Source organism: Mobula birostris, chromosome 9, assembly GCF_030028105.1.
Source record: "Mobula birostris isolate sMobBir1 chromosome 9, sMobBir1.hap1, whole genome shotgun sequence".
NCBI lineage: Eukaryota > Metazoa > Chordata > Chondrichthyes > Myliobatiformes > Myliobatidae > Mobula > Mobula birostris.
In genome coordinates this window covers 19,374,792-19,397,323 of record NC_092378.1, presented here as the reverse complement: position 1 = coordinate 19,397,323, position 22,532 = coordinate 19,374,792, and the positions used below count along the sequence as shown (strand labels likewise).

The following is a 22,532-nucleotide window of genomic DNA, read 5'->3' as shown; positions in this document are numbered from 1 at the left end:
AAGTCCCACATCTTACGCAGACGGGAGAAGGAAGAAAACTCTCCCTGCCATGCCCGACCACAGTCCGACTCTGAGTCATCCGAAAATTTCGAGCTCCGATCAACCCTCTGACACCGAGTACTGAGCACCATCTCTGCTGAATGCTTTGGCCTCAGCCTTGGTCGCCAGCAGCAGGCAAAGCCAAGGATTTTGGGGCCGTCCCTCCGGAGATTCTTGATCACACAGTAGCAGCGGCAGCAAACCGGGCGTTTCAGAAATTTCTCCAGATGTTCCTCTGTGCCTTCTCACGTCTGTCTCCATCAAATCAGAATTGTGCACGGCATCCTACTTACAAATACGATATTATTTCACCGGAGAGCTGCGCGCTGTGTCGTGTCACCATCTTCTCCTCCCACCCAAGTGTAAAGGTTGCAGCCAAAGTCACAAGGGGAATACTGTACACTGTTTTGGTCCCCCTGTCTAAGAAATGACATGGTAGCACTAGAACAGTCCAAAAGATACTCACCAACTAACTCCTTGGATGAGAAGGATGGCTTTAACAAGAGAGGCTAAACATGTTGGGGCTTTATTGTTTGTAGTTTAGGAGATAGGGAGCTGATCTTATTTAAACAAGCTATTTGTTGAGATGTTTTCACAGTGAGGGAATCTTGAAAGTCTTTTAAGCTGAGCAGCTGGTCATTTAAAACCAAGGCAGAAAGAAATTACTTTTTGCAGAGTGGTGAATATCTGGAATTTTTTTGCGCTGACAGTTCCTCTGAAACCTCAATAGCAGGGAACAGTGACTCTGCTACCTGTGGTGCTTAAAGGGAGCTAATCTGCCCCAAAGATTGCTGGCCAACTTTTATAGATGTGCAATAGAGAGCATACTGACATATGGAATAACAGTGTGGTATCTGGCAGCAGCAAGACAGATCACAAAGCATTCCAACGGGTGATTAGGGTGGCTCAGCATATCATGGGACTCAACTACCGGACCAGGAGACAATCTACAACTCTTGATGCTTACGGCATTCTCATAACATCATTAAAGACCCAACCCATCCTAGACACTGTCTGTTTAATCATCTACCATCTGGTAGGAGATACAGAAGCATCTTAGCCAACACAGTAGGACTGAAAAACAGCTTCTTCCTGAGGGCTGTTGTGCAGATGAATAATGATACACCTCAGCATGCCAACGGCCTTGGATGTTATGGACGGTCAAAGTCACTTGGGGCCTGGAAATATGGGATTTAAAAAAATTAAGCTATACTGCATGCATTATGAATATCTGTTTTGCACAAACTGGAGTAGCAATCATCTTGAGCAATGACGATAAAGTTCTATTCTATTCTATTGTGGAGGCTGGATCAGTAGAATTACTGTATTAAGGCGAAGAGTATAATATTTTGAATAATTGAAAGGGTTGATGGCTGTGGATATCTGGCATAGAGAAGGAATTGGTAGTTGGCCAGTGGGTGACATGGTACTGTAGCGGCTATAGTACCACTTTGGAGTGGTGGCATTCGGGATTCAATTCCCACCACAGTTGTAAGGAGCTTATACATTCTCCTCATAACCATGTGCGTTTCTTCTGGGTGCTCCAGCTTCCTCCCACAGTTCAAAGACGTATGGGTTAGGGTTAGTAGACCGTACACATACAGTGTTGGCACTGGAAGCATGCCGGCTCTGGCAGGCCGTCCAGTATATAATCGCAATGTGTTGTTGTTGACACAAATGATGCATTCCACTGTGTGCTTCAATGTTTTCAATGTGCTTAATGAATTCTTCATTAAGATGGAGAGTGACATAGTTAATTCAGTAACAAAGGTTCTGAACTTAAAGAAGGGTAACTTTGAAGGTATGAGATGTGAATTAGATAGGATAGACTGGCAAATGATACTTAAAGGGTTGACGGTGGATATAACATTTAAAGATTGCATGGATGAACTGCAACAATTGTTCATCCCAGTATGGCAAAAGAATAAACCAGGGAAGGCAGTGCACCCATGGCTGACAAGGGAAATTAGGGATAGTATCAATTCCAAAGAAGAAGCATACAAATTAGCCAGAAAAAGCGGCTCACCTGAGGACTGGGAGAAATTCAGAGTCCAGCAGAGGAGGACAAAGGGCTTAATTAGGAAGGGGAAAAAAGATTATGAGAGAAAACTGGCAGGGAACATAAAAACTGACTGTAAAACTTTTATAGATATGTGAAAAGAAAAAGATTGGTTAAGACATATGTAGGTCCCTTACAGTCACAAACAGGTGAATTGATCATGGGAAACAAGGACATGGCAGACCAATTGAATAACTACTTTGCTTCTGTCTTCACTAAGGAGGACATAAATAACCTTCCTGAAATAGTAGGGGACCGAGGGTCTAGAGAGATGGAGAACTGAGGGAAATACATGTTAGTAGGGAAGTGGTGTTAGGTAAATTGAAGGAATTAAGGGAAGATAAATCCCCAGGGCCAGATGGTCTGCATCCCAGAGTGCTTAAGGAAGTAGCCCAAGAAATAGTGGATGCATTAGTGATAATTTTTCAAAACTCTTTAGATTCTGGATTAGTTCCTGAGGATTGGAGGGTGGCTAATGTAACCCTGCTTTTTAAAAAAGGAGGGAGAGAGAAACCAGGGAATTATAGACCGGTTAGCCTGACATCGGTGGTGGGGAAAATGCTAGAGTCAGTTATCAAAGATGTGATAACAGCACATTTGGAAAGCGGTTAAATCATCAGACAAAGTCAGCATGGATTTGTGAAAGGAAAATCATGTCTGACGAATCTCATAGAATTTTTTGAGGATGTAACTAGTAGAGTGGATAGGGGAGAACCAGTGGATGTGGTATATTTGGATTTTCAAAAGGCTTTTGACAAGGTCCCACACAGGAGATTAGTGTGCAAACTTAAAGCACATGGTATTGGGGTATGCTATTGATGTGGATAGAGAATTGGTTGGCAGACAGGAAGCAAAGAGTGGGAATAAACAGGACCTTTTCAGAATGGCAGGCAGTGACTAGTGGGGTACCGCAAGGCTCAGTGCTGGGACCCCAGTTGTTTACAATATATATTAATGACTTAGACAAGGGAATTAAATGCAGCATCTCCAAGTTTGCGGATGACAGGAAGCTGGGTGGCAGTGTTAGCTGTGAGGAGGATGCTAAGAGGATGTAGGGTGACTTGGATGGGTTAGGTGAGTGGGCAAATTCATGGCAGATGCAATTTAATGTGGATAAATGTGAGGTTATCCACTTTGGTGGCAAGAACAGGAAAACAGATTATTATCTGAATGGTGGCCAATTAGGAAAAGGGGAGGTGCAACAAGATCTGGGTGTCATTGTACACCAGTCATTGAAAGTGGGCATGCAGGTACAGCAGGTGGTGAAAAAGGCGAATGGTATGCTGGCATTCATAGCAAGAGGATTCGAGTACAGGAGCAGGGAGGTACTACTGCAGTTGTACAAGGCCTTGGTGAGACCACACCTGGAGTATTGTGTGCAGTTTTGGTCCCCTAATCTGAGGAAAGACATTCTTGCCATAGAGGGAGTACAAAGAAGGTTCACCAGATTGATTCCTGGGATGGCAGGATTTTCATATGATGAAAGACTGGATCGGCTAGGCTTATACTCTCTGGAATTTAGAAGATTGAGGGGGGATCTTATTGAAACGTAGAAAATTCTAAAGGGATTGGACAGGCTAGATGTAAGAAGATTGTTCCTGATGTTGGGGAAGTCCAGAACGAGGTTCACAGTTTGAGGATAAAGGGGAAGCCTTTTAGGACCGAGATGAGAAAAAACTTCTTCACACAGAGAGTGGTGAATCTGTGGAATTCTCTGCTACAGGAAACAGTTGAGGCCAGTTCATTGGCTATATTTAAGAGGGAGTTAGATAAGGCCCTTGTGGCTAAAGGGATCGGGGGTATGGAGAGAAGGCAGGTACAGGGTTATGACTTGGATGATCAGCCATGATCATACTGAATGGCGGTGCAGGCTTGAAGGGCTGAATGGCCTACTCCTGCACCTATGTTTCTATGTTTTGATAAGTATGTGAAAATAAAGTTAATCTAAATCTTAAAATTTTAATCTTCGTTCTGGCTGTGATCACACTGAATGGTGATCACAAGATCACAAGACAAAGGAGCAGAAATAGGCCATTCGGCCCATCGAGTCTGCTCCGCAGCTCCCCCATGAGCTAAACTAATCACCCATCTAGTTCCAGTTTCCGGCTTTTTCCCCATATCCCTTGATACCCTGACTAATTAGATACCTGTCAATCTCCTCCTTAAACACCCTCAATGATTGGGCCTCCACAGCCATATGTGGCAACAAATTCCACAAATCCACGACCCTCTGGCTAAAAAAATTTCTCCTCATCTCTGTTTTAACTGGGTACCATCTAATTCTAAGACTATGGCCTCTTGTCCTGGACTCACCCACCGAGGGAAACAACCTTTCCACATCTACTCTGTCCAACCCTTTCAACATTCGAAATGTTTCTATGAGATCCCCTCTCATTCTTCTATACTCTAATGAATACAGTCCAAGAGCCAACAAACGCTCCTCATATGTTAGCCCCTGCATTCCAGGAATCATCCTCGTAAATCTTCTCTGAACTCTCTCCAACATCAGTACATCCTTTCTAAGATAAGGGGCCCAAAACTACACACAGTATTCCAAATGAGGTCTCACTAATGCCCCACAGAGCCTCATCAACACCTCCTTACTCTTATACACTATTCCTCTTGAAATGAATGCCAACATAGCATTCGCTTTCCTTACTGCCGATCCAACTTGGTGGTTAACCTTTAGGGTATCCTGCACGAGGACCCCAAGTCCCTTTGCACTTCCGATTTTTGAATTTTCTCCCCATCTAAATAATAATCAGCCTGATTATTTCTTCTTCCAAAATGTACAACCGTACATTTGTCAACGTTGTATGTCATCTGCCATTTCTTTGCCCACTCTCTCAAACTGACTAAGTCTCTCTGCAACCTTTCCGTTTCTTCAACATTTCCCACTCCTCCACCTATCCTGGTGTCATCCGCAAACTTAGCCACAGGACCATTTAATCCATAATCCAAATCATCGATATACATCGTAAAAAGAAGCGGCCCCAACACTGACCCCTGCGGAACACCACTAGTAACTGGCAACCAATCAGAATAGGATCCCTTTATTCCCACCCTTTGCTTTCTGCCTATCAGCCAATGCTCCACCCATTTCAATATCTTCCTATAATTCCATGGGCTCTCATTTTATTAAGCAGCCTCATATGCGGCACCTTATCGAAGGCCTTTTGAAAATCCAAATACACAACATCCACAGCTTTTCCCTTGACAATCTTATTTGAGATTACCTCAAAAAATTCCAATAGGTTGGTGAGGCAGGATCTTCCCTTCATGAAACCATGCTGGCTTCGGCCTATCTTGTCATGCACCTCGAGGTATTTCATAACCTCGTCCTTGAGGATTGACTCCAATATCTTTCCAACTACCGATGTCAGACTAATAGGTCTGTAATTTTCTTTTTGCTGCCTCCTTCCTTTCTTAAATAGTGGAACTACATTTGCGACCTTCCAGTCCTCCAGAACCATGCCAGAGTCTATTGATTCCTGGAAGATCATTTCCAATGCTTTCACAATCTCCAAAGCCACCTCCTTCAGAACCCTTGGGTGCACCTCATCCGGACCGGGAGACTTATCTATTCTTAGTCCACTTAGCTTCCCAAGCACCTTCTCTCTAGTGATCTTGACCGTACCTAATTCTATTCCCTGATACCTCTGGCTATCAGGTATATTGCTCATGTCTTCCACTGTGAAGACTGATGCAAAATATTCATTCAGTTCCTCCGCAATCTCTTTGTTATCCATTATAATTTCTCCAGCATCATTTTCAATTGTCCCGTATCTACCCTCGTCACTCTTTTACTCCTTTTAAAAAACTCTTAGTATCCTTTTTTATGTTAATCGCCAACTTCTTTTCATAATTCATTTTTTCTTTCCTAATGACTTTCTTAGTTTCCTTCTGTAAGTTTTTAAAAGTTTCCAGTCCTCATTTTCCCCACTAATTTTTGCTTCCTTGTACGCCATTTCTTTTGCTTTTATTTTTGCCTTAACCTCTCTCGTTAGCCACATTTGTGCCATTTTTCCATTCATGACTTTCTTTTTTCTTGGAATATATTTTTCCTGCATTTTTCTTATTTCTTGTTGGAATTTCATCCAATTCTGCTCTGCCGTCCCTCCAATAAGCTTACTTTTCCAATCGACTTGGGCCAGTTCCTCTCTCATACCACTGTAATTTCCCCTGTTCCACTGAAATATCGATACACCTGATATCAGCTTCTCCTTTTCAAATTTGAAACTGAACTCAATCATATTATGATCACTACTTCCAAGGGGTTCCTTTACGTCCAGCTCCCTAATCACCTCAGGTTCGTTACACAGCACCTAATCCAAAACAGCCGGTCCCCTGGTGGGCTTCTGGACAAGCTGCTCCAAAAAGCCATCCTGTAGGCATTCTACAAACTCCCTCTCCTGAGATCCATTACCTTTCTGACTTTCCCAATCCACTTTCATATTAAAATCCCCCATAATTATCTTGACATTTTCCTTCTGACACGCTTTTTCTATTTCCAGCTGCAACTTGTAGTCCATATCCTAGCTGCTGTTTGGAGGCCTATTGGTGAGGAAGCTCTGTGGGGCCAGATTCCTGCTCCTATTTTTTTGTGTTGATAGCACACGCATTAATAATTGTAATCATTAATCTCTTTTTAATTTAATAATAATAGATATGGTCTAAAGGCACTTCACAATTAGTCTAAGAATGGGAACTTGCTGCAAATGTCCAGGTTTTTGTACTTCAGGCTGCTGTTTTCTGCTGTGGTGAATAAGGTGGTATTGTCAATTACAAGCAGGAGAAAATCTGCAGATGCTGGAGATCTAAGCAACACACACAAAATGCTGAAGGAACTCAGCACACCAGCATCTATGGAAAAAAGTATAGTTGACATTTCAGGCCGAGACCCTTCATCAGGTCCTGATGAAGGATCTAGGCCTGAAATGTTGACTATACTATTTTCCTTAGATGCTGTCTGACCTGCTGAGTTCCTCCAGCATTTTGTGTGTTTGCTTGGTATTATCAATTGCCATTTTAAGTTTCCTGTTGACCTATTCTCAGAATATTGTTGTATCTGGATTCCGAGAGCTGGCATTTCTGGCTCTTCATGGTGTTCCTCACAGTTTGCTGGAGTTGTGATGTCTCACTCTCAGATTCCTGGAGCTTGTGAAGCATGTTGTTAAATGCTGAACGGGAAGTCCACATGATTGACAGACATTCTCTCCATCTTATTTTATTGAACTCTTGAAACAAAATCGCTCATTAAATCACATATAGCCTTCTCCCTAATCAGTTAACATTTCCAGTGTCCAGTTACTGTTTGGTCAGTCATTCAGCCTGCCATGCTTAAGTCTACATTGACCAGTAAGCACATATTGTATTTAGATTTACCAGCACTTGGTCCACTTCATACCATGAGTCACAGAGCAATACGGCCCAGATACCGGCCCTTCGGCTTAACCAGTTATGCTGGCCATGGTGTCCAGCCAGCTCATCCCAGTTTCCTGCATTTGGCCCACATCCCTCTAAGCCAGGGAGTTACCAACCTCTTTTAGGCCATGGTCCAATACCAGCAAGCAAAGGGTTCGTGGACCCCAGGTTGAGAACCCCTGCTTGAAGCCCAGCTCCTCTGTGCATCTGTCCAATGATAGTATTGTACCCCCTCAACGACTTCTTCTGGCACTTCATTCTATATACTCAACACCCTCTGTGAGAAAAAGTTGCTTCTCAGGTCCTGTTTCAATCCTTCCCCTCTCACTCTAGATCTAAGGCCCTTAGTTTTGTACTCCCTTACCTTGGGGAAAAGACTTTATTATCCATCTTGTTCACGCATCTTATAATTTTAAACATTTCGAAAAAGTCACACCTTATTTTCCTAAATTCCAAGGAACAATGACCTAGCCTGTTCAACTTCTCTCTGTAACTCAAGCTCCCTAGACCTTATCAATATCTTTGTAAATCTTTTCTGCACTCTTCCCAGTTTAACCATGTCTTTCCTATAACAGGGTGACAAAAACTGTGCATCGTACTCCAAATGTGGCCTCACCAGCAACTTTATAATATTCCAACTCCTGTACTCAGTGCCCCAATTAAAGGCCAGCATGAAACTTAAAATGTCTTTTTCACCACTTTATCTACCCGTGACACTGATTTCAACAAACTATGCACTTGTTTTAAAAGATCTTTTGTTCTATTACTCTTCCTAGTGCCCTACCATTTATAGTATAAATCCTATGCTGGTTTGACTTTTTGAAATGCATCACCTCCCATTTATCTGTATTGAAAATCAACTTGCCACTTCCCTAAATGATCACGATGCCTGTATAATTTACAACAACTTTCCTCATTATCAATGCCATCTCCTAATTTGATGTCACCCACAGACTGCCTGATCAAGCCTTGTGCATCTGTATCCAAATCATTTATATTAATAACGAATCACAAGAGTCCCAGCACTGACTTCTGTGGCACATAGCCTTTGTGATTCAGGTGCGTGTCTAGAAGCTTCATAAATGTTGTCTGGTCATCAACATCCTTGTATTTGTTAGCTTGAGCATAATTTGCCTGATGCGTAGGGATGCCTAACACATCAAACAGGACCTCCTTATTTCAACAGCGAATTGACTAACTTCTATACAATTTGTAGAGGACAGACATTTTATACAACTTTTCCGAGGCTGGGTAACTGACCTGCAAAGATCCAGACTGGTGTCCAGAATGCCCAAATGGCCAGGATCCTACTTACCGAAACATCTTCAGCCAGCTCAACTATCCAAGTGGAACTTCCTGAGAAGGCATAGGATCTACCCATACCACTTGTAAGTTTCTGAGCTAAGATAGCAGGGTGATGTCCAGGTGTTTCATATTATGGAGCAAATGTGTGGTTTCATCTAATTGAGGGTTTATTGTGGGCTGCAGTCACTGTAAATCAGCCACCATGTGATTTTGACAGTGAGATGCGGGGAGAAGAGTACGGAAACAAATGGAGACAAGACTGTTCAATCTATGTTGGTGGGCATGTGTGGAGGTATCACGTACACGTTCCCCTCCATCCCCCATCCTCCCCTTGACACCTTACCATCAATCACACTCATCCTTCAATTCTCTTCACTTTGAGTATTAGGACATAGAGCATAGAACATAGAAATCTACAGCACATTCCAGGCCCTTCAGCCCACAATGTTGTGCCGACCATGTAACCTACTCTAGAAACTGCCTAGAATTTCTCCACCGCATAGTCCTCTAAGCTGTATTTCACTCACCGTTTCTTCTCCAGTGCCTGCTGGCAAACCTATAACTCTTGTCTAACTTACTGTCAAAAACTGAACAGGACTGCTTGCTGCTGCAGTTGAAAGAGAATATGAGGACGCGGAGGGCTAAACAAAAAACAGAAACATAGAAAAGCTACAGCATAATACAGGCCCTTTGGCTCACAATGCTGTGCCGGACATGTACTTAGCTAAGGTCACCCATAGCCCTGTATTTTTCTAAGCTCCATGTACCTATCCAAGGGTCTCTTAAAAGACCCTGTCATATCCGCTTCCACCACCATTGCTGGCAGCCCATTCCATGCACTCACCACTCTCTGCGTAAAAAAATTACCCCTGATATCTCCTCCGTACCTACTCCCCAGCACCTTAAAACTGTGTCCTCTTTTGGCAACCATTTCAGCCTTTGATTATCCACATGATCAATGCCTCTCATCATCTTTTACACATCTATCAAGTCACCTCTCATCCTCCGTCGCTTCAAGGAGAAAAGGCCAAGTTCACTCAACCTATTCTCATAAGGCATGCTCCCCAATCCAGGGAACATCCTTGTAAATCTCCTCTGCACCTTTTCTATAGTTTCCACATCCTTCCTATAGTGAGGTGACCAGAACTGAGCACAGTACTTCAGGTGGGGCCTCACCAGGGTCCTATATAGCTTCAACATTACCTCTTGGCTCTTAAACTCGATCCCATGGTTGATGAAGGACAATGCACCATATGTCTTCTTAACCACAGAGTCAACCTGCGCAGCAGCTTTGAGTGTCCTATGGACTCGGAACCCAAGATCCCTCTGATCCTCCACACTGCCAAGAATCTTACCAGTTTCTGCCATCATATTTGACATACCAAAATGAACCACCTCACACTTATCTGGGTTGAACTCCATCTGCCACTTCTCAGCCCAGTTTTGCATCCTATCGATGTCTCGCTGTAACCTCTGACAGCCCTCCACACTATCCACAACACCCCCAACCTTTGCAGACATCCCACCCTGCAAAAACTCATTTCAGGGGGTAGCACCACCTCCCCCGCCCCCTGCAACCCCCATATCCCGCCCCCGCCCCGGTCAACCTCCAAGGGTGTAAGTATACAGGACATTTGATTATGAAAGAACATAACAATTTATTTGATTACATATTGAAAATATTTACACACACACATATATATATATATATATATATTAAAGTGGAAAAGCCTTGCACAGAGACGATCTCACTCTCTCAGCCTCAGAAGTCAGGATCCAGTGGCATGAAGAATCGTTACCATAGAACCATAGAACCTACAGCACAGAAACAGGCCTTTTGGCCCTTCTTGGCTGTGCCAAACCATTTTCTGCCTAGTCCCACTGACCTGCACACGGACCATATCCCTCCATACACCTCCCATCCATGTATCTGTCCAATTTATTCTTAAATGTTAAAAAAGAACCCGCATTTACCACCTCGTCTGGCAGCTCATTCCATACTCCCACCACTCTCTGTGTGAAGAAGCCCCCCTAATGTTCCCTTTAAACTTTTCCCCCCTCACCCTTAACCCATGTCCTCTGATTTTTTTCTCCTCTTGCCTCAGTGGAAAAAGCCTGCTTGCATTCACTCTATCTATACCCATCATAATTTTATATACCTCTATCAAATCTCCCCTCATTCTTCTACGCTCCAGGGAATAAAGTCCTAACCTATTCAACCTTTCTCTGTAACTGAGTTTCTCAAGTCCCGGCAACATCCTTGTAAACCTTCTCTGCACTCTTTCAACCTTATTTATATCCTTCCTGTAATTTGGTGACCAAAACTGAACACAATACTCCAGATCCGGCCTCACCAATGCCTTATACAACCTCATCATAACATTCCAGCTCTTATACTCAATACTTTGATTAATAAAGGCCAATGTACCAAAAGCTCTCTTTACGACCCTATCTACCTGTGACGCCACTTTTAGGGAATTTTGTATCTGTATTCCCAGATCTCTCTGTTCCTCTGCACTCCTCAGTGCCTTACCATTAACCCTGTATGTTCTACCTTGGTTTGTCCTTCCAACGTGCAATACCTCACACTTGTCTGTATTAAACTCCATCTGCCATTTTTCCAGCTGGTCCAAGTCCCTCTGTAGGCTCTGAAAACCTTCCTCACTGTCTACTACACATCCAATCTTTGTATCATCAGCAAATTTGCTGATCCAATTTACCACATTATCATCCAGATCATTGATATAGATGACAAATAACAATGGACCCAGCACTGATCCCTGTGGCACACCACTAGTCACAGGCCTCCACTCGGAGAAGCAATTCTCTACTACCACTCTTTGGCTTCTTCCATTTACCACCTCTCCATGTATACCTAGCGACTGAATTTTCCAAACTAACCTCCCATGCGGGACCTTGTCAAAGGCCTTACTGAAATCCATGTAGACAATATCCACTGCCTTCCCTTCATCCACTTTCCTGGTAACCTCCTCGAAAAACTCCAATAGATTGGTCAAACATGACCTACCATGCACAAAGCCATGTTGACTCTCCCTAATAAGTCCCTGTCTATCCAAATGCTTGTAGATTCTGTCTCTTAGTACTCCCTCCAATAACTTACCTACTACCGACGTTAAACTTCCCGGCCTATAATTTCCCGGATTACTTTTCCATCCTTTTTTAAACAACGGAACAACATGAGCCACTCTCCAATCCTCCGGCACCTCACCTGTAGACAGCAACATTTTAAATATTTCTGCCAGGGCCCCTGCAATTTCAACACTAGTCTCCTTCAAGGTCCAAGGGAACACCCTGTCAGGTCCCGGGGATTTATCCACTTTAATTTTCCTCAAGACATCAAGGACCTCCTCCTTTTCGATCTGTACAGTTTCCATGATCTCACTACTTGTTTCCCTTAATTCCATAGACTTCATGCCAGTTTCCTTAGTAAATACAGACACAAAAAACCTATTTAAGATCTCCCCCATTTCCTTTGGTTCCGCATATAGCCGACCACTCTGATCTTCAAGAGGACCAATTTTATCCCTTACAATCCTTTTGCTCTTAATATACCTGTAAAAGCTCTTTGGATTATCCTTCACTTTGACCACCAAGGCAACCTCATGTCTTCTTTTAGCCCTCCTGATTTCTTTCTTAAGTATTTTCTTGCACTTCTTATACTCCTCAAGCACCTTATTTACTCCCTGCTTCCTATACATGTCATACAACTCCCTCTTCTTCTTTATCAGAGTTGCAATATCCCTTGAGAACCAAGGTTCCTTATTCCTATTCACTTTGCCTTTAATTCTGACAGGAACATACAAATTCTGCACTCTCAAAATTTCTCCTTTGAAGGCTTCCCACCTACCAATCACATCCTTGCCAGAGAACAACCTGTCCCAATCCACACTTTTTAGATCCTTTCTCATTTCTTCAAATTTGGCCTTCTTCCAGTTAAGAACCTCAACCCTAGGGCCAGATCTATCCTTGTCCATGATCAAATTGAAACTAATGGTGTTATGATCACTGGAACCAAAGTGCTCCCCACACAGACTTCTGTCACTTGTCCTAACTCGTTTCCTAACAGGAGATCCAATATTGCATCCCCTCTAGTTGGTCCTTCTATATATTGATTTAGAAAGCTTTCCTGAACACATTTTACAAACTCTAAACCATCTAGACCCCTAACAGTATGGGAGTCCCAATCAATATATGGAAAATTAAAATCCCCTACCACCACAACTTTATGTTTCCTGCAGTTGCCTGCTATCTCTCTGCAGATTTGCTCTTCCAATTCTCGTTGACTATTGGGTGGTCTGTAATACAATCCCACTAATATGGCCATACCTTTCCTGTTTCTCAGCTCCACACATAAGGACTCAGTAGACAAGCCCTCTAATCTGTCCGGCCTGAGTACTACGTCTGGCAACTTCCTTGGATGCATTGAATGGCTGCGTCTTCTCAAGTGCTCTGCCGCTCCCTACACACTCCACAATGTGCTGCTGCAACGCCTTCTCGGCCGTTGAACCAGCGGGGTTTCCTCCGCCTGATCCACTGAAGCAGTCTTCGCATGCTGGGATGAGCAAGTTTGTATCTCACCAAGGGTTTGAGACCCATCGGCTACCCTCACCTGGTTTAGCCGGCTTGTCGAAGCCATTGCCCGGGGTATGGCCGCTGTCACATGCAAACAGCTACGAGGAGCCACAGGTGAGAGCTGGGCGTTGGTGGGGACCAATAGATGACAAGCCACTCCAATTATATATTATGTCAAATTATCATGGAGCCGTTTTTTTATTCTGTTACAACTTTAAGCAAGTCCACAGGGAGCTTGGCCTCATCACGTAGGACATCAGTAGAGTAGCTCCTTAGCAGCTAGCCAGCTAGTTTAAATAACGTTAACTATGATAATGATTGAATACCACCTGTTAAACTCAGCTCAACATGTCTTTTACAGTCATTTAACCCACCATGGGCAATAGAAAAGTCACTGTTGCAAACAGTGCAGCGAGCAACACTGTCATTATTTTTGACCCCTTTAAGGCAGGGGTACACTTTAGTGTAGTCTGGGGTGAAGTACGTTTTATATTTTCTGCTTTTGGAACACTTTACCATGGCACTGCAGGACACTAAACTGAACTGATGACAATGAAAGAGAGAGAAAGAGTTCTACTGTAAAGCCCGCCCACAAAGAAAACTGATAGGTCTACTTACCACAAAGAGAGACCAATCAGGATGCTCTCTCTGTCACTCTCTCGCTACATCTGTCAATTGCTCTCTCTGTCTCTGTCTCTCTCCCTCTCGCTTGCTCGCTCTCAAAAAAATTGATTTCCGGATTATTGTATGTAATTTGCAGGTGTCAGGGAGCCGCTATCAATATGCAGGAGACTCCAGGAACTTCCGGGAGAGGTGGGATGTCTGCATTTGTGTCATCAGCAAATTTACTAAGCCATCCCTCCACTTCCTCATCCAGGTCATTTATTAAAATCACGAACGGGTCCCAGAACAGATCCCTGATCACAGGGTAACAACCTCAATTTGACATGCAGTGTTGGTTCTCAGCGAAATGAGTATTACCCAGGAGACACACAAGAGAAATAATGACAGCACTGGGTAACAATCCCCGCCGAGTGCTTACTAGCTTGTTCTTCTATGTTTGCCTCCCAACCTATCTTATTTTTGAATGCTGGCACTTGACAACCTAGGATACATGGACAGAGAGGCTCTAGAAGTTTGTGCCTAATTGAGAGATTGCCCAGCCATCATAGCGATCTCAGGGGGTTGTGAGTCCGGGACTGTGGAATGAGGAGGTCTGGACGAAACTCTTCACTGTGACCCGAGGGCGCAGGACCTTGATCCTAGCTGGCGGGGGAAGGCGCCAACCTCCTGCCCCGAGGGAAAGGAGCAGTCGATGAGCTATTAACCGAGCCTGACGGAGCGTCGTCTCAGCCGGGCTCGGCTCTCGGCTGTTCAGGTCTGTTTACCCGGCAGGCCCGGCGGCGCCTCAGTGAGCGGGCTCGGCACCAGTATGACTTCGGCTCTGGAGAGCTACATTAACCGTATCCTTATTCAGGGTCGGCCTGGTCTGCTCCGTCCCGGCGGGGAGGAGAGAAAGCAGGCAGCTTTACATGGTCGGGCTCAGACTGACGTTCTGCATTCAGGATCTTGCACATCAGGGTCACAGTGAGAAGGTTGGGGTCAGGATTATATACATTGGGGTGATGTTGATGGGCTGGAGCCAGGGTTCTGTACCCTCAAGTCACAGTGAGGGGGTCGAGAGTTTGTGCCATCTCTTGAACACAGGTTAGGACCCTTCTTAATGGGGTAGCAGGATTTAAGAATGGGAAATGAATACATTGCGGGCTGTGGTAGTTTGAAGAGACGCATGTGTGAGGTGTTGCACTTTGGGAGGACCAACCACTGCAGGTCTTACACAGTGAACGGTAGGGTACTGAGGAATGCGGTAGGGCAAAGTGATCTGGGAATACAGGCAACACACATAAAAGTTGCTGGTGAACGCAGCAGGCCAGGCAGAGTGGACGTTTCGGGCCGAGACTGTACCTCTTCCTAGAGATGCTGCCTGGCCTGCTGCGTTCACCAGCAACTTTTATGTGTGTTGCTTGAATTTCCAGCATCTGCAGAATTCCTCGTGTTTGGGAATACAGGTCCATAATTCATTGAAAGTGGCGTCATAGGTAGATAGGGTTTTTTTTTAAAAAGGCTTTTGGCACATTGGCCTTCAGAAATCAAAGTATTGAGTACAGGAGTTGGGATATTATGTTGAAGTTATATAAGATGTCGGTGAGGCTTAATTTGGTCCATTGTGTGCAGTTTTGGTCACCTACCTACAGGACGGATGTAAACAATGTTGAAAGAGTACAGCTAAAATTTAAAAGCATGTTGCTGGGTTTGGAGGATCTGAGTTACAAGGAAAAATTGTATAGGTTAGGACTTTATTTCTTGGAATGTAGGTTGAGAGGGCATTTGATAGAGGTATACAGAATTATTAAGTGTATAGTTAGGGTAAATGCAAGCAGGCTTTTTCCACTGAGGTTGGGTAGGATTATAAATAGAGGTCATGGGTTAAGGGTGAAAGGTGAAAAGTTTAAGGGGAACATGATGGGAAATTTCTTTGCTCAGAGGGTTGTAAGAGTGGAACGAGCTGCCAGCACAAGTGGTGCATTCACACTCAATTTCAACGTTTAAGAAAAGTTTGGATATGTACATGGATGGTAGGGGCATGGAGGACTATGGTTCCAGTGCAGATCGATGGGGGTAGAGAGATTAAATGGTTCAGCATGGACTACATGGGCAAAAGGATCTGTTTCTGTGCTGTACTTTCCTATGAGTATGTTAACAAGATAAATTATGACTACAGCTGTGTACATTCTGAAAAGTCTTGATGCACTTGCATGTGAATGCAAAGATATTTAATTGTGTGATGGAAGAAGCTGTGAATTCCAGCTATTGGGGATAGGTCAGCGGAGAAATATGTAGATTTTGTTAGAGATTCATAAAACCTATTTTCCCTTTCTGGTGTAAAGTCTAAACTGATTATTGAGGTAAAGTGTGAAATTGAGGTTAGTGAAAAAGCTTGATGTTGGCAAAAGCATGGCAGTGTGTCTATGCTAACTGTTAATATTTGGTTTAATGTTGATTGTGCAGAAGAGACAAATGGATTTACCTTAACTTGAGTTTTTAGGTACAGTTGCAGTGGTCACAGCAGATGGAAGAATGATTGTGGTAAGTTAACCTTCATGTTGGAATTCTTACAAATGAAGTATATATTTATACTTCTGTTTTCTGAGAGAACTTGCTGTCAGAATGAACACAATTTTCTTCTTGTTTGTATACGGGATTTGGTAATGGCAGTTTAGGTCAATGCTGCCAAAAATAAATAAAAACATTTTTAATCACACTGCTAAATAAAGTGCAAGTATTATTGATAGTTTGGAGTGTTCTCAGTAGAATAAAAAGATTTGAGGGAATGAAATATATTCAGGATTGAGGCTTTTAATAAGGCAAAGGACAACTTCTGCAGTCAGTAATCCAGAAAATACCAAAAAAAAAAATTTCCCTCACAGCAAATGTCCTGGAAGTAAGACTCAGATTCTGGACAAAAGTTAATAATTACTTAAAGAAGAAGGGAATCCAGTAGGTTTTACATTGCTGCCATAGGTATGCAAGGGAAATTTGTACTGTAAATTCTGTGAGCATGGAAGAAGAGGCCTTGAGTTGTCCTCGGTAAGGTGAGATGCAAGCCATCTAATTCATACTACTCAGAAATACATTCGTTCTGATGTAAGTGTAAAGGACCCCCCACCCCCAATCATTTAATCTATTTTTGTGCAATTAAAAAATCTGTCTTATTGGTGGTGGTTGATTAAAAATCAAATTTAGTTGCCAGAATTTATTATGTTCCCCTTGCAGTTTTATTTGTTCCTTAATATTCTGGAAATTGTAGATATGAATTGATTTGCTATTGAGCTAAATATGCTTTACATTGAATAGTTAGTTTTTCCTGAACTTAAGATAATTATATTAATTTGTACTGTGAAAGTAATTTTTTTGACTGCTTAAATCACAAGGTTCTCAGAAAGCTGCTCTATCACCAGTCTCCACCCTCTCCCGGTCTTGACACCTAATGATTTCTCTGGCTAAACACTAGTTGGTCCAGTCTCTTAAAATAGTTTCCTAATGATTGTTAGTGGTGTCACAGTGGCCCAGTATTCAATTCCCTTTGATCAGTGGATGGTTTTCAGGTGTCTGTCATTTGATGTAATTGGTCCCCAAAATACAGAATGGATTGGACCCTTTCAGTAAGCTCCATCACTGTACATAGATATCTGTGCATTTTGTTTTCAAGCCTGTGTCTCGGAAAATCTTTGCTTCCTATTTTTCCACTTTGGCTTTTGCTGATGTCCTTGCTTGGAATGTATTTGCAAAAGTGTTGAACTATTTCATATCTTTATGCAAGGTGTGATGCCACAAACCTTCCACCCTCTCATTCCCCACCTCCTTCCCTTTATTCCATGGTCCACTATCCTCATCTATCAGATTTCATCTTGTTTAGTCCTTTGTCTCTTGCACTTATCTGCTCAGATCACTCCTACTCCCCACCCATCCACCTACCTTCCTCATCTTGCCTGGATTCACCTATAACCTGCCTCCCCAATCCTTTTATTTTGGCACCTGCCCACTTTTTTTCCCAGCACGATGAAGAGTCTTGGTGCAAAATGTCATCAGTTTACTTGCCCCCCTATAGATGCTACCTGACCTGCTGTGTTCCTCCAGTAGTTGGTGCGTGTATGTTCAGATTTCCAGCAGTTACAGATTTTCATGTGATTGTGTTGGGGTCAGGGTTGTCTTCAAGGTTGTTGGGAAATGCAAATAAAACCGTACCAACTAACAGAAGTTTAACTGTAGCACATGCATGTTGAGAAATTTGAACTGCTTTCACTTGTTTCATTTTAATGGCAGGGTACACTAAAAGGATTTGATCAGACCATCAACTTAATCCTAGACGAAAGTCACGAGCGAGTATTTAGTTCACAACAAGGTGTGGAACAAGTAGTACTCGGCTTATACATAGTGAGAGGAGACAATGTGTAAGTATTTGGGGATTTACTTAACTTTCTACCGAAGAAAGATTTGAGAGCACAAGAAAATAGGAGTATGAATAGGCCATGTAGCCTTACATACCCTCTCACCACTCAACATAATACTGCTGATCTTTGTTAGCCTTAGTTTCTCTTCTGTGCCAGTTCCTCATAGGCCTCTGGTCCCCAGTCTTTAAAAACTACCTGTTTCCACCTTAAAATACCTCCAATAATCTAGCCCCTACAATTCTCTGGGTGGAGAATTCCAGAGATTCACCATTCATTGTGAAAAGAAATTTCTGGCATTGGAGAGGGTCCAGAGACCCTCTTCAGCTACCTCTTTCAGAACTGTGGGGTGTATACCTTCTGGTCTAGGTGATGTATCTACCTTCAGACTTACAATTTCTCAAGAACTTTCTTTCTAGTTATAGTAACTTAACACACTTCATGACCCCTGACACCTGGAACTTCCAGCATACTGCTAGTGTCTTTCACCTTTAAGAGCGATGCAAAATACTTATTCAGTTCATCCGCCATTTCGTTGTCCCCCCATTACTACCTCTCTGCATCATTTTCCAGTGGTCTGATATCCACTCTCGTCTCTCTTTTACATTTTATGTATCTGAAGAAACTTCTGGTATCCTCTTTAAAATTATTGGCTAGCTAACTTTAGTATTCCGTCTTTACCTTAGTAACTTTTTAGTTGCCTTCTGTTGGTTTTTAAAAGCTTCCCAATCCCCTAATTTCCACTAATTTATGATCTATTATATGCCCTCACTTTGGCTTTGACTTCTCGTTAGCCACAGTTGTGTCACTTTACTCTAGAATACTTTTTCTTCTTTGGGATGTATATATCCCGTGCCTTCCGAATTGCTTCCAGAAATTCCAGCCATTCTGCTCTGCCGTCATCCCTGCCAGTGTTCTTTTCCAATCCATTCTGGCCATCTCCTCTGTAATTCCCTTTTCTCCATTGTAATACTGAAACATCTGTCTTTAGCTTCTCCTTCTCATATTTCAGGGTGAATTTGACCATATTCACTTGTCCCCTAAGGGTTCTTTTACCGTAAGCTCTCTAATTGATTCTGGTTCATTGTACAATACCCAACCCCAAATAGCTGATTCTCTAGTGGGCTCAACTACGAGCTGCTCTCAAAAGTCATCTCGTAGGCACTCTAGAAATTCCTCTTCCTGTAATCCAGCACCAACCTGATTTTCCCAATCTACCTGCATATTGAAATCCCCCTTTTGGCATGGATTTTCTACCTCCTGTTGTAATTTGTAGGCCATATCCTTACTACTTTTTGGAGGTCTTTATACAATTCCCATCAATCTTTTTACCCATGCAGTTCCTTGGCTCTATCCACAAGGATTCAACACCTTCCGACCCTGTGTCACCACTTTCTGATGATTTGATTTCACTTTTTACCAACAGAGCAATGCTGCCTCCTCTGCCTTCCTGCCTGTCCTTTCGAAACATTGTATATTCTTGGACATTAAGCTCCCAGCTGTAATTTTCTTTCAGCCATGATTCAGTGATGCCTACAACATCATCCCTGCCAATCTGCAACTGTGTTGCAAGTTCACCTACCTTGTTCTGTATACCGCGTGCATTCAAATACAACACCTTCAGTCCTGTATTCACCCTTTTCGATTTTGTCTGCCTTTTATGCTGTAACTCATCCTGTTGACTACAGTTTTGCCCCATCAACAGCCTCTCCTCACTTCACATTGCCTCTGTTTATAAACCAGCTATCTCATCTTCAGCAGCACTAATATCTGCCTTTTGTACGATGCTTGTTGCATTGATAGGCAGCTCAGGACACTAGTTGCACCACGCTCAACCTTTTGATTCCTGACTGTGTCTGAGGTCTTAACAACATCTACATTCCACAACTTCTCCACTAACTGTTCTGGCAGTCTGGTTCTCATTCCCCTGAAACTCTAGTTTAACCCCCACCGTGCAGTATTAACAAACCTTCCCACTAGAATTAGTCCCCCTCCAGTTCAGATGCAAACTGTCCTTTCTGTACCAGTCCTACCTGTCCTGGGAGTCAATGATCCAAGAATCTTTTGCCCTCCCTCCTACACCAACTCTCAAGCCATGTATCCTGAGATCACAACCTGAAGGTCCTGCCTTTCAACTTAGCACCTAACTCCCTGTGCAGAACCTTGCCACTTGTCCTACCCATGTCATTGATACCTACATGGACCACAACTTCTGGCTGTTCACCCTCCCACTTCAGAATGCTGAGGACTCTATCCAAGATATCCCGGACCCTGGCACGCAGGAGGCAACATACTGTTGTTGCCCACAGAACCTCCTGTCCATTCCCCTAATCAGTGTTCCTCTTCCCCCTTCCCTCCAGAGTCACAGAGGCAGACTCAGTGCCAGAGACTTGCCTACTGCTACTTTCCTTTGTTAGGTCATCCCCTTCCCCTTTCCGCCAGAATCCAAACTGATACACCTGTTGTTAAGGGGAATAGCCACAGGGATACTCTGCACTTGGGTGTAACTACTTCTCTGCATGTCCTGTCTATCACCGCTTCAGCCTCCCGAATGATCCGGAGTTCAGCCAGTTCCAGCTCCAAATCTTTTATGCAGTTTGTTAGAAGCTGCAGCTAGATGCACTCCTCACAGTTGTAGTTGACAGAGACACTGGGGATCTCCCTGCCTTCCCACATCTCTCACTATCCTGCCTGTCATCCCTACTGTCCTGGCTGAGCAGAAATAAAGAGAACAAAAAAAGTGTTTCTTTCTTTTGCTTTCTCTGAGTGAAGCCTCTCTTCACTGAAGCCTCGAAGAGCTAAAGCTTTAAGATCACCACTTTATGTCCAATCAGAAGATGGCCGCTGCACTCGTCCCTTCCTTCCTTTAATTTGCTCTAATCAATCCCTAACATTAATTGGTCACTGGTCAAAGCTCTATTATGCTGCCACGACCCGCTCCTGTCTTTTATCCTTGGAGAGTGGACCTGATTAAAGTTCTCGCCTCTCCAAGCTTCCGGTGTCCAGATTGGTTGCTGGTCAAAACTCTATTACCTTCGAGTTTATTAGAGCTCTACTTAACTTGGAGTTTATCTGGTCTGGGATAATAACAGATTAGCAATTACTCTAAATTGTATTGGAAGCCGTTTTTCACCCTCCAATATTTGTAGGTTTACTTTGGATGAGTTGATTTGTAATGCCTTGTGTTACTAGTGTAAAAATAAGTTATATACAAATATTCTTAATGACATTTTCTATTTTAGGGCAGTAATTGGTGAAATAGATGAAGAAACAGATTCTGCTTTGGATTTGGGAAATATCAGAGCTGAACCTCTGAATTCTGTGGTACATTGAAAATATAAGAACTTTGAATTCATAGATCACCTGAGGAGAATTGGAACTGATGCATAACCCTTTAGGATATTTGCAGTTCTGAAGGAAGAAAAGTTACTTCATACCTGAGTATTTTTATGTTTTTGTAGTTTGCATATTTACATAAATTTTCTTATGTATTGAGTTCTTGTTGACCAATTGAAAATGAAATTAAAAATAAAATTTTAAACTATACATTGAGCAGTTGGTAAAGTTGTTATCTTTTAAACCTTAACTTAATAGCTAATGTTTGCAAACTGACAGATGATTATAAACAGAATCTAGTTCCCAGATTTTGACTTTTTTGCATTAGCTTGCAATTTAAATGTATTGTTCTAAAATCCTTTTGGAAAGTAGAATACACAAAACCTTTTGTTTCTTTACTGTTTTTGAGATACTCTTACTGTTCATTTGCTGCTAACCTTGAAAATTCTCCAACACCCAGCAGATGGGAGAGCTTCCACAAACAGAGAAGCAGTTAAAAGTTGTAGGTTGAACTTTATCAAATTTTTCAGTTTCCTCTTTCAAATATCTGATAATTATGAATGATTCCTGATGTGTGCTGCTTTGATTTAAATTCTGTCAGTCAAATTGATTTCAAATTAGCCGCAGTTTAATACTAGCAGTGTAGTGAATTGCTTTAGGAAATCAGTAAATTTTTAATGATTATTTTCTCTGTAATATTTTGGCAGATTTGTGACTAAAATGGACCAAATTTGTCCTTGTAAGCTTAAGTCTGGTGGTGAAACTAT

General features: G+C 42.7%; 1 protein-coding gene across 1 annotated transcript; it reads left to right on the top strand.

Moving 5' to 3' along the window:
* Window positions 1-14,779: 14,779 nt before the first annotated feature.
* Window positions 14,780-21,981, top strand: lsm8 (LSM8 homolog, U6 small nuclear RNA associated). Its single transcript, XM_072269360.1, has 4 exons — window positions 14,780-14,883; window positions 16,527-16,567; window positions 18,305-18,432; window positions 21,672-21,981. Exons 1-4 carry the CDS (start codon window positions 14,853-14,855, stop codon window positions 21,760-21,762), a joined length of 291 nt encoding a protein of 96 aa, XP_072125461.1. The 5' UTR covers window positions 14,780-14,852; the 3' UTR covers window positions 21,763-21,981.
* Window positions 21,982-22,532: the final 551 nt, after the last annotated feature.

Bases quoted from the DNA above. Each gene is read 5' to 3' on its own strand.
- lsm8 (XM_072269360.1), top strand. From the start codon at position 14,853: ATGACTTCGGCTCTGGAGAGCTACATTAACC. The intron at 16,568-18,304 runs GTAAGTTAACCT...TTTTAATGGCAG, and splicing joins CAGATGGAAGAATGATTGTG to GGTACACTAAAAGGATTTGA. The intron at 18,433-21,671 runs GTAAGTATTTGG...TTTCTATTTTAG, and splicing joins ATAGTGAGAGGAGACAATGT to GGCAGTAATTGGTGAAATAG.